Raw genomic sequence first — 12,237 nt, forward strand, 5'->3', positions numbered from 1 at the left:
TGTGTGTGTGTGTGTGTGTGTGTGTGTGTGTGTGTGTGATGGCCACCCATGTCTGTATCCATTCATAGAAGTGTATACATATCTATCCATCCATCTATCCATCTACCTACCCACTAGCATTCATTCATCCAGCCACCTGTGTATACATATATGTATGTATGTGTATATATGTGTATATACATATATGTGTTCATATATGTATGTATCATCTATCATCATCTATTCTCATCTATCTTCATCTATATACCACCTCTATATCATCTATTGATCATCTATCCATCATCTATTATTATCTATCATCTATCTATCTATCTATCATCTCTATCATCTATCTATCTATCATCTGGCTATCTGTCTGTCTGTCTGTCTATCTATCTGTCATTTTTCTATGATACTTTCCAACTGTTCTCCCTTCTCTTTCTACCCTTTCAGGAACAAGTAGCTTGTCTGCCCTGTTTCTCAACCACATGATGCTCAGCTTCCTGCCCACTGAGAATCCCCCTGCAGTAGTTGCCCCTGGATTCCTGAAATTTCCTTCAGGGATTTATTTCTCTGTTCTTTGAAATAAAATCTCTGTGACTTTGCATGGTGTCGGCACACTCACACAGTCATGGTGTCGGCACACTCACACAGTCATGGTGTCGGCACACTCACACAGTCTCTCATGACATGGTCTTCCTATACTTCCCTCCCTCCTCTTGAGGCTTCCTCTGGTGATACCATGGGGTACCCCCCAGTCTCAGCTCCGCACCTGTTGACTGTTTCTGATGTTTGTCCTTGAGAAGCAGCCTGCTCCCCAACTCAGAACTGTGACCCAAGTTTCTTCTGAAATCTCTGATCCTGCATGTTAGTTTCTTCTGCATCTTGATTTGGAGGTCAGGGGGCTTGGAACAGCGTATCCCTTGTGAAAGACGTTACTCTCTCTGGGCCCCTATTTTACCATTACAACGATCTGCATGCCATCCTATTTTTGCCAGTCCCTCTTGGCTAGTTTTCACTAAGTCTTCTGACACTTGCTTCTTTGATACCTCTAGACTTTGTCCACACCTTCACCAACCACTCTGTTTCTGCCTTAGTTAAAACCCTTGCATTTCTAACATGTGTTAGTGCGGTGTCGTCCAAGCCTACTCTCAGTGCACCATGCTTAACCCCCCCTTCCTCCTTCAGAGCCCCCCAGCAAACTCAGCTCATCAGTATCACGTACTTTGTTTGCATAATGAGGTTTATTCAAGGTCCTTTTCTGGCACTGGCCCTTTTGGGATCCCACATAGTCAATGGGGAAGTGAATTCCAGTCTGCATGAGACAGTGCGCTAGTGGCTGCCATTCAGGTGCCAGGATGAGGCTAGGTGGGGAGCATCAAGCCCTCACAGCCTGGATGTGATTATTTCTCTGTGCTGACATCACTGTTAGGGATTTGCCTGCCCAGCTCTGCAGCCTCCCTTGGTTTTTTAGGAAGCTTGCAGTGGAGACTCTGTGAGCTAAGCTTCAGTCCTTTGAGCTAAGAAAGCACAGACTAAAAGCATGGTGCAGCATACCGACAACCTCGTAGTGTCTCTTTAGGTCTGCTTGCTTGTGAGTTCAGTTTTCTTTTGAGGACAAAAGTATTGGTTAGGTTTAGTCAAATGATGATTCAGGGACATCATCGAGAATAAAAAACAAGGGCGTGCAGATTCCTTGGACACTAAATTATTGGTGTGTGAACATCACACAAACCTTCGAAGGAAGGAAGGCTTAATTTTCCCTGAGACCTCTGCAGAAGGCTTCACATAACTGACCCTACAAAAATATTAGGTGAGGGACTGGGATGCCGGAGAATCACGTGGGCTCCTGTGGGTAGAGTGTGCAGAGAGAGGCAAAGCGCTTGGAGTAGCAGTGGAAGAGACATAGCGCAAAGTCCCCTACAGCAGGGACAAGTCAGCTCCAACACACACGGTCACACCACCCACGTGACATCGTCTCACACGAAGGAGCTTGAGTTACCAGGCCAGCAGCATGCCTTTGAGAATGGCAGTTGAGCAAAAAGTTACACAGGTATTAGCACAGTTAATAAACAAGCTAATAAAAGTGGCAATGGTATACATAACCACCAAAGATGACCGGACAACAACTACAGTGTCATATAATTTGTGAGTCTGGGGTGACAGATCTTGCTTCTTAATTCTTCAATTTAAAGAAATACCAGATTCCTCCCAAGTAATAAATCTAAACAATCTTTAGGCTTATTCATTCCAGAAAATTATATGAACATAAAATTAAATTTCTTTTAATATTAAAAAGGGGAGAGTGGAGACTGAGCCCGTTCATGAACCCCGCCCTGACTAAGTGTAAGGGTAGGAGTAGAAGCTCTGCCATCTTGGTAGCTTTGTTCAGAAGTTAAAGACACTTGATTGACATGAGGTGACAGATTTGTGTTGTATTGGCTTAACAAAAAGGGGCTTTTTTTTCTTTTCTAAAATTATAACAAAAATCTAAGAATCACACTTTCGTTGGCACTGTGTTTGATTCAAATTCAACTTTAAATCAATATGATGTCAAAATACTCCCCCTGTGGTATCCTGGTAACAGGAACAGAGAAATAGGCTCTCTGGCTTACTGTGTTGAGTACAGCCGGCCTTCAGTGAGGAGTATCCTAACTCTGTGTCTCAGCCTGTGTGTTCCCATGTTTGCTACAATCTACAGTCAGATTTAATTTTAATTAGATGTCTAGACTCATGTCCTGGAGGTGCACAAGAGCAAACACTACACGCAGCGTTGTGGAATTCCACCAGGTTCTGGAACCTTGGAGGTTTTTAATCACGTCCTCTGCAAACCTCACTGCTGACGTCCATGGAACATGCCTGAAAATTAAATCATGTGTCAAATCCCATCATCCTACAAATGAGAAAAAGGTGACAGTTTTAGCTGGTTCCCACAGATCTCGAATGCCCCATTACAAAAGGAAGTCCGTTAGTTTTCCCAGCACGGTATGGGGTTGCTTGGTGATGCGATGAGGCATGACCAGGATGCTTCTGGTCTCAGTTTCTGTTGACACAGCAGCATACTTTGCCAGAGTCGTGATCAACCAAAGCTCATTTTCAAGAGCTCTTGCTAAAGAGCAAGTGTTCTTCTGTATGAACCATGTGTTAACTCACTCCAGTAAATGATAAAAGGCATTCGCCTTCCTATTCTTTTCAGAGGATAAGTTACCTCTCTGTAGTGACACAGCAAACTCTACGAGCACAGCTGTAAAGCCCAGACATAGGGCTTCCGGGCATTTCTGCTCATTTCGCCACTTCGGTTCAGAGCAAGCCTGTGGAGAACAGACATGGGGAACCTGCTGAGGAAAAGATGTGCAAACAGCCCTAGTTACTACTTACTGACTGATAATGCCCTGACCCCTGCCCCTGAGACACACTGTAAGGCCTGTAAACTGTAGCCCCATGTAGTGATGGCACACGCCTTTAATTGCAGCAGTCAGGAGGCAAGCGGATCCGAGCCAGAGGCCAGCCTGGTCTACAGAGTGAGTTCCAGGACAGCCAAGACTACACAGAGAAACCGGGTCTTGGGGGAGAACAAGACCTGTGGATTGTGATATTGGTCCCTTGGAATTTGTTGTTGCCCCAATGACTGAGGATGCTGAAGCCACAACAGTAAAATGACTTTCTCAAAGTCGCCTGAGGGAGTGAGCCTCATGCTGAGTATGCCAGGAACGGAATGGCAGGAATGGTGCTTGTATCCACTCTAGGATGCTTCCCTTGGGTGTTGACAGTAAGAGTCAACCAGCTAATGCACAGACTGTGTAGCTTATTGCTGAATCGACAAGCAAGTATTTCTTTGAGAAAAAAATCTAACTGGAAAAAAAAAGAAAAAAAAAAAAAACCTGATGGCTTAGCGTCTTCTTCCAATCTAATTTAAGTACTTGAAGATACGTTTGACTAGTATATGTGGGCAATTTACACCAACTTACTACCTATACAAACATGAGGGAAATTAGCAGTCAAAAATTATTTTTTAATTAATTATTATTAGAAATAGGCAGGCTATAACTATTATTAGCAATAGAATATGTTCCAAGATGAACAGGTTTCGAAGAGGGGGGCTCTGAAAGAGGAGTGCGTTGAAAGACGACCTTGTCCTGAGTCCCAGTGTCTGTCTTGGTAGCAATGGGTCTTCTTCTCCCAGGGGTGGACCTCAACTCACTGCGCCAAATAAAGCTGCAGAGGCCCCTGAGTATGCTAACAGATGTCAGGCACTTCCTGTCTTCAGGCGGAGACATCAATGAGAAAAACGATGACGGAGTGACCCTGGTGAGTCCACACACGTGTCTCAGAAATCATTTACATAGGGAATTGAAGTTGATTCTAACGCATGTAATTGGATACAGTTTACTGTTCAAAGGGTGTTTCAACATAAAATAATACACATATACTCTTTCAAGATATGTTGGAAAGCATAAATATGAAAAAAAAAAAAACAAAATATTTATTCCAGGGCCTAGAGAGGGCTTGTGAAAACATGTTTATTTTTTTTTCAGCCATTTCTCCATATGCCACTCTTAAAGATTTAAAATAAATCTTATGCGCTCTCCCTGGACCGGGAATCTGCAGGATGTCTGGTTTCCTTTCCAGTGTTTCCTTTAGTTTTGCCGTTGGTTGAGTTACGGGGCTAGTGACCGTGGCTTGAGAGGACAGTACTCCAAGCACAGTCTGCATTGGTGACAAGGCTTGCAGTCACCACTCTACATTGCTCTAAACATCTGTCCCACCTGTTCAAAGTTCTGTCTGTGTCACCCAGGAGGAGTTGGCCAGAGCCCTTCAATCCACCTTGTGACTAGATAAATTGTTTCTATTGTGACTTAAGTGGCACCCGTGCTGGAGCCACTCCCCAACACTTTATTCATCAGCCCTGCAATGTCCGTTTTAGCTTAGACTCTAGGCTTCTAGTCTTCCCCATGACTGGAACCAGAACCTATAGGCGCTACCTGCTGCCTCTGGTCCTCCGGTTACTTCACGTTCAGAGACATTCAAGTGCTGCTGCATGCAGGCGTGTCACCTGTCCTAAAATGTTCTTAGCCAGCTCAGAAGACTCTTGGATCCTTATCTTAACCTCGAGTGGCGCCTCTCATCACTAAACTATACCTAGGCCGGGCAGTTTGGCTGAGACAGACAATAAGGTTTCACCAATATCCCCAGAAACCTCCAGAACACCTGCAACACATTTCCTGCTTCTCTGTTTGCCTTTGAATCACCCTGTTCAGCACCAGAGGCGGTCTACGAGTCTGAGAGCCACCCTGTAGATCTTTGACAGGTGGGCACGTGGCATTAACCATGCATTTAGTGGGGTAGCACCTTCAGCAGCTCGGGAGACTGTTGAAGGAGCTCAGGGGGAAGCAGGGGTTACCTGAGAAAGTGCACACAGGCATAAGGGAAACAATGGAAAAACACGATTTCTTCACAATCCTTAGTGTTTCTTGTGTAAGTCAATGGTGACTTACACAAAATAATAAATAAAGGTACATACCCCACACTTTTTAGATTCCATGCTGTCATGTTTCAGATCCAATGCTTTATTAAATAGTTCTGCCTACACTATTGAACAGAACAGTAGTGTGACTACTTTTTCCACAATGGAAGAATAACAAATCTGTCCGTGTTTCAGCTACACATGGCATGTGCCAGTGGCTATAAAGAGGTGGTTTTGCTTCTCCTGGAACACGGTGGAGACCTCAATGGGACAGACGACAGGTACTGGACACCTCTGCACTTAGCAGCCAAGTATGGCCAGGTAAGCTGGTCTTCTAAATCCTTCCTGAAATATTATTGAACAATTAAAATTAAAATGAAAATATTAACAATTAAAATATTATTAAAAGAAAGCTTTATACTTAATTTTGATTTGCTTCCAACTTATATGCTAGTCATTCTATAGTTTGACTCCTAATGGTGTCGTCTTACTATCCAAGTAATTTAAGAAGAAAACATACTTTCCCAAGGGCACAGGAAGCTTCTCTTTCCCTTGAGCTCTGTACATCACAGCTGAGCTCAGGAGAGACAGACTCAGCAGCTGTAACCGTCCTTCGCAGAATTAACGCAGTTTTCATATTGCCATGTGGTGAGCCAATTACGTGAGCCTCTTAGTGTTCAGTCTGTTTTCTGCACTTGGTAGATCTAAAGTGAAATTACATTTTACATCCCATTTTACTCTGCAAATTATGCTTTGTTTTAATGAATAAAAGATGTTGAACTAACACCGTGTGTGCTGCTGTGACCAATTACACAAGAACAGCACCTTCAATTGACTAGATATTTGTTTTGGCTCAAGGACGTGGAAGGGTCAGTCCGTCGCTGCCTGGGTCCACACACTCAGGCAGAATACAGTGGTAGCAGAAGTATTTGACACCGGGGTATCTTCACTGTATGTTCCGAACTACCTGTTCCAACCCCATAGGCGAATTGAAGAACTATAGAAAAATACTTCTCTCTGGCTTAAAAGAATTATAATCAAAAAGAATGAGAAAATGGCAGAGCAGAATCTTGACCCCCTTGAATTGGTATGTCAGTGTGTGATAGGTGTGATATTTCAACAAAGAACTCAGTTTTCAGATTTGCCTCCTTCTAGAAATGCAGCTAATGATCACAGCTCCCCAGAAACAGCTTACCCCGGCCTGGAAGCTGGCTGCTGTCTCTATACAAATAACAAAACTTTTCACACAGTGTGTTCCATCTCAAGGCTACACTAGGCATGCAGTCTTGGCGTGGAGGTGGTGACCTGAGACCCTGACAAGATACGCTGTGGGCCAGTGAGACTCTCGGGCGGCAAAGCCTGAGGCCACAGGCTTCAGTCTCTACTGACCCTACACACCTGATCCGTCCGCTCACACGGGCTTCCTGGCCGCACGTGCACATGAGGAGCCTGCTAAGTAACTGTGCTGTCCAATAATGTGCACGTGCGGCCCAGGGATCTACAATAAGTGTTAGAAAGGAAAGCAGTGTTCTTGTTTAAGACGCCTTTCCGAAGAGATGTGTTTCCTTTCCTGCTGGGGGGGGGAGGGGTGCAAGTGTTTTCAGTATTTCAACAATCGTATTGCTCATTTTTTTTTAGACAAATATTTTCTATACTCTTTGGTTTCTAAGACATTTAAACAGTATATATTTTCTGAATGTGATTTTATTCCAAACTATCTTTTTCATTAATTAATTTATTTATTCATTTTGCGGCCCTCCTCCTCCTAGTTTCCCCCTTACATAACCCCTCCCCTTCTCCTCTGAGAAGAGGAAGGACCTACTGGCTCATCGAGTCACTGTAGGACTAGGCACATCCTCTCCCACTGAGGCCAGACAGTGCAGCCCAGTTAGGGGAGCAGGAGCCATAGGCAGGCAATAGAATCAGGGTAAGCCCCTGCTCCAGGTGTTGGGGAACCCACATGAAGACCAAGCTGCACTTCTGCTATACGCGTGTACGGACCCTAGGTCCAGCCCATGTATGCTCTTTGGTTGGTGGTTTGGCCTCTGGGAGCCCCCAAAGGTCTAGGTTACTCCAAACTATTTTAAAGTCAGCAGTTTAGCTTAAATATTTTTGTGCAGGGAGCTTGATATTATGGCTTAGTAAGAGTAACAAAAGAGTGTTTGCATTCTGGAACCAGATCGTTCCTGTGACTTTGATGAATGGCTAAAGAGAATTAAAAAAAAAAAAAAAAAAAGAAGCAAAACACCCAAAAGTAAATGATCTCTTCCACAAATCATAAAAGGGACTTTAATGCACAAAATGTCCTTTTCAGATCCGTGGGAGTTAAAATCCTGTTTGATAATTTGTAAATTCTGAAGTAGTTTGGTTGTCTGGTGTGTTCTGAGAAGAACCTGGGAATAGTAAGAACGCCAAGCACAATGTTACCCCTAGTCTCCTGCCATGCCAGGAGCCTTGCAAGGGCAGCAACCCTGTGCATTAGTGGATGAGTTCTTAGTACCCTGGGTACTTACTGATCGTCCTCAGTGCCCTGGGTACTTACTGATCATCTTTTTACCCTGGGTATTTATTGATGGTCCTCAGTGCCCTGAGTACTTACTGATTCTGGTACTCAGTACCCTGGGTACTTCCTGATTCTGCTACTCAGTGTCCTGAGTACTTATTGATTCTGGTACTCAGTGTCCTGAGTGCTTCCTGATTCAGGTCCTCAGTACCCTGGTTACTTCCTGATTTAAGTCCTCAGTGCTCTGGGTACTTACTGATTCTGATCCTTAGTACCCTGGAGAGTTGTTGACGGGTTCTCAGCAACCTTGGTATTTCCTGATGTGATCTCAGTATTCTGTACTGATGGGTCCTGCATGGCCGTGCTGATCAAAATTGTCTTTATGCTACAGACAACCCTGGTGAAACTCCTTCTGGCACATCAGGCAAATCCCCACCTTGTGAACTGCAATGGGGAGAAACCATCAGGTAGGTTAGAGCAGGCTGGGAGCCTCTTTTTCTTTTGACATGGATACTACTCATCCATCACTGGTGCAGCCAGAAGTATGAGTGGACACACACACACACACACACACACAGAGACAGACACACACACACANACACACACACACACACACACACACACACACACACAGAGCCAGGGTTCTCCTCCCTGTGCTGTGGGTCACTGATGGCAGTGGGTAAAGCCAGGCTGCCACGCCCTCCTTTCACATAGCTTTTATGCACTGAGCCCTAGACACACATCACCCCACATCACTGCAGACCCTCTTGGACTCTTATCTCCTTTGTTTCTTTGTTGCCAGCTACTCACCTATTCTGATACTTTTTCAGTGTTGTCCATGTGAGCATTTAAACTTAAACACAAACTAACAGTCTGGTGCTAACTTGGATCTCCAGCCTCTTTGTTTCTGACGGGAAAATGCTTCTGAAGACTTCCGTAATCTTCTCTGCCACTAATACCCTCCTGCATCTAATGCTCTTAGTTCTGTAGCTTTTAAAATTTAACACCCGCTACCTCTCATTGCTATTTTTTTTGCCATATTAATAGAATTTAAATAACAAAGAAATGTCTCACATAAGAAAGTATAACGGTCAAAAGTTGATCTTTAGAACAAAAGAAATCCTATTTTTTTTCTTATACCTGAGCCCTTTCTAACTTAAAAATCCTTTACGTTTCAACTCCCAGTCTAATTACTGCTAGGAGTAAGTGAAAACCCGAGCAAGAGACTTATGCTCATTTTTTTTTAATTAAAGTTAAATTGCTTACTGTTGGTTGCTTTATTCTGCCTGCTAAAATAAACCAAAGATCTAACAAACACGAGGGGACAGTTCTCAGTTCCCTCAGACTTTAGAGCTAAGCTAATATTAGTGAGAGTCTAATAATCTGATCATGAACTGAGATTGTTTTACTTAATTTAGGACTTTAAACCTAATCATGGGGATTGAAAAGGCAGCTGATGTATGGTATGTACCTATAATCCCAGCACTTGAAGGCAAAAGCTGGAGGACTGCTGTGACTTCAGTGCCAACCGCAGCCATATATTGAGTACCAGATGAGTCGGGGCTACACAGTGACACCCTGTCTAAAGTACATCAGATCAAACAAAATAATAACAAACAATATTTTTTGAATGTAGCTTTTTTATCTTAAGAATACATTCGCTGGCTTTGTGTCTCATTGGACAGTTCTGTCAGGAGATTTCATGGCCAAATGTCCACTCTCAGCTTCTTTACAGACTAAGGGGATGTGACTGACCCTTGATCCTATGAAGCCATCTCGTATTATCTCATTTTAAGGCTAGTGTCATGTGTTACACAGCCAATTCCCAATGGCACCGGACTCTCACGGGGGCCCAGTAAATGATCCAGCTTCTGCTCCAGCCCTGGCCACTTTCGTGCAGTGCACAAAGATTCAGATAGCCTGCTCTGTGTTATCCCTGACATACTCCCTGTTCATCATTCATAGAACATTGGCAGTGAGACCCAGCACTTGGCTTATCAGGGAACCTCAATAAGTGTGTGCTCATTAAATGAAAGCGACCTTTTTTTGGTGCACTTGACCTGTCCAGAAGAAGAATGAGCCAGGTAAATAAAATGCCACATAAAGGATGCAAACGAGGCACCCTGTGGCAGAGAAAGTCACCAGGAATGTCATGTTCAATGATTCCCACTTCCCCGGGGCTTGAATCTGGGAGGGCACAGTAAACGAAGTCTATGGTAGTCTGCGGTTTAGTTTATAAGTGTACCAGAAATGCAGCCTCCCAGGTGAGGCAGCTGAGGTCTCTTCTCCCTTCCCACTACTCGTTGATCCTAGGCCAGTCACATCATAACAGAATACTGGCAGGAGCATCATCTCATGTCAGCTAAATGACTTTGACAAGCCCGTAGAGCCACAAATGTACCCCTGACTTCCAGACTTCGTGAGGATGGGGGTGTGGCTCCCTTCACAGGGCTCTCAGCTGGTGTCAATGAAAATCTTCTTGATATTCACCAGGTCTTACTGACAGTTATTGCTTATTATGCATTTGAATGGTGCACATCTGTACCACAACCCACATGTGCCCAGGGGTCACTGGCTAAAGACCCACAGTGATTGACATTTTCAACAGAACAGAGAACAGAAAAGGTCATGGCAAGCGGCCAGAAGTGCTACTCTGTCACAGGGAGGAGCTACAATTCGTGTCCGAAGTCAGTGCACACATAGTCTTCCAAGTTTTAGCACCCCTGTGACTTTTCGTTTCCCTGTTATTACCCACCAAATATCTATACTTATCTCATCTGTGGTTAAGTGCATCCTTGGGGTATGACACCAAGGGTAGGCTTGGAAAATGTCAGATTTGGATTTTCTCTCTACTAAGCTTTTGCTGTTTCTTGATGGGCTTGGTGTATCTACTGATCCATTCTTAGTTCAAGCATGTCTGAGTTATGAGAGGAAGTGCTGCTCCATTCCCCCTCTGCTGTGTCTAACACGCTTACTGCATCTTGTAGACATCGCTGCCTCTGAGTCTATCGAGGAGATGTTGCTGAAAGCCGAAATCACCTGGGAAGAGAAAATGAAAGAGTCTCCGTCAGCCCCCAGCTTAGCACAGGAGGAGCTGTATGATGAGATCCTTCACGACCTCCCAGATCTTTCCAGTAAGCTGTAAGTACTTTCAGCCCAGTGGGTTGCAGCAGCTGGGCAATCCTCTGGAAGCCAGCTCTCTCCACCACTTCTCTCAGTCACCCATCCTTGAATAGAGAGAGGATCCTATCTCTCTGCCCAAAGGTTTATAAATATTGTAGTTGTTTATCAGCATATTTACCAAAAAATCGATTGCCGACGATGAGTTCAGCATAACTGAAGACCTCAGTGTGACCTCAGAAGGCATCACTATACGATCGAGCCGTGAGCTCCAGCTGCCCCGACAGCAGTGTCCCAATCATTCCTCTAGAGTTTAGCTGAACTCATGTGAGCCTTCCAGCGATTATCATAATGGCTGACTGATCTGATGTAGCACATGCAAGAATGCCTCATTTTTCTCCTAAATATAAATGTGATGATTCCACCCTATTCAAAAAAAAAAAAAAATAAGGCAACACTTAAAGCTGTTAGGTGGTGGAGTGAAAAATCACCATTGCTTTCAAGGTCTGAGAAAGCAACGCCAAGTGAGGCTGAAAGGGCCACCAAGGTGGCTCACTCTAGTGAACTGGGGCATTAGTATATACTTGACTCACGATGTGATCCCCGTTTTTGCTTCGAATCCTTTGGCTTCTCTGCTTGTCAGTGCATCTTGTGAACCCCCATGAGCTGCCCTGGATAGGAAAATCAAAAGTCACACTCACAGTCATCCTGACAGGAGAGAGGGGCCAACGGGGACTGTGCATGGATAAAGGGTGTTCTGAAAACAAACAAACAAAAAAGGTAGCTGCGACCATAACTGGCATCGTGTTATGCCTTTCCAAATACATAGACAGCAAAACATAAACAAAGGTGAGGCTGCCAACAGCCCTTTGCACATGGAGAGGCAGGGATCATGGGGGGGGAGATGCTAAGCAAACACGAACAATTAACACCTCCTGGAATATGGAGGAGGAACATTTATGGCTCCAGTGGAGAAGTTCAGACCCATGACTGTACAAACAGTCCCGGCTAAAATCAGTGAGTACCACAACACAGCAAGAAGGCAGGCGTGTGGGAAGGAGTTCTGTAGGGAAGGCAGGGGTAGAGGAGCCTAGAAGCAGGTGAGACAGAGAGAGACGGGGAGAAAGAGACAGAGAGACAGAGACAGAAAGACAGAGAGACAGAGACAGAA

At 44.4% G+C, this 12,237-nt stretch overlaps 1 protein-coding gene across 2 annotated transcripts in view; it reads left to right on the forward strand.

Moving 5' to 3' along the window:
* The window catches only part of Myo16 (myosin XVI), a 490,479-nt gene that overhangs the window by 214,992 nt on the left and 263,250 nt on the right, over positions 1 to 12,237 (forward strand). For both annotated transcript variants that reach the window (XM_021218659.1, XM_029531821.1), the window contains exons 6-9: positions 4,163 to 4,287; positions 5,639 to 5,764; positions 8,338 to 8,413; positions 10,934 to 11,087. In XM_021218659.1, coding sequence (XP_021074318.1) covers positions 4,163 to 4,287; positions 5,639 to 5,764; positions 8,338 to 8,413; positions 10,934 to 11,087 — 481 coding nt within the window. The remainder of the gene's footprint in view (positions 1 to 4,162; positions 4,288 to 5,638; positions 5,765 to 8,337; positions 8,414 to 10,933; positions 11,088 to 12,237) is intronic.

This window comes from Mus pahari, chromosome 19 (assembly GCF_900095145.1).
Source record: "Mus pahari chromosome 19, PAHARI_EIJ_v1.1, whole genome shotgun sequence".
Lineage (NCBI taxonomy): Eukaryota > Metazoa > Chordata > Mammalia > Rodentia > Muridae > Mus > Mus pahari.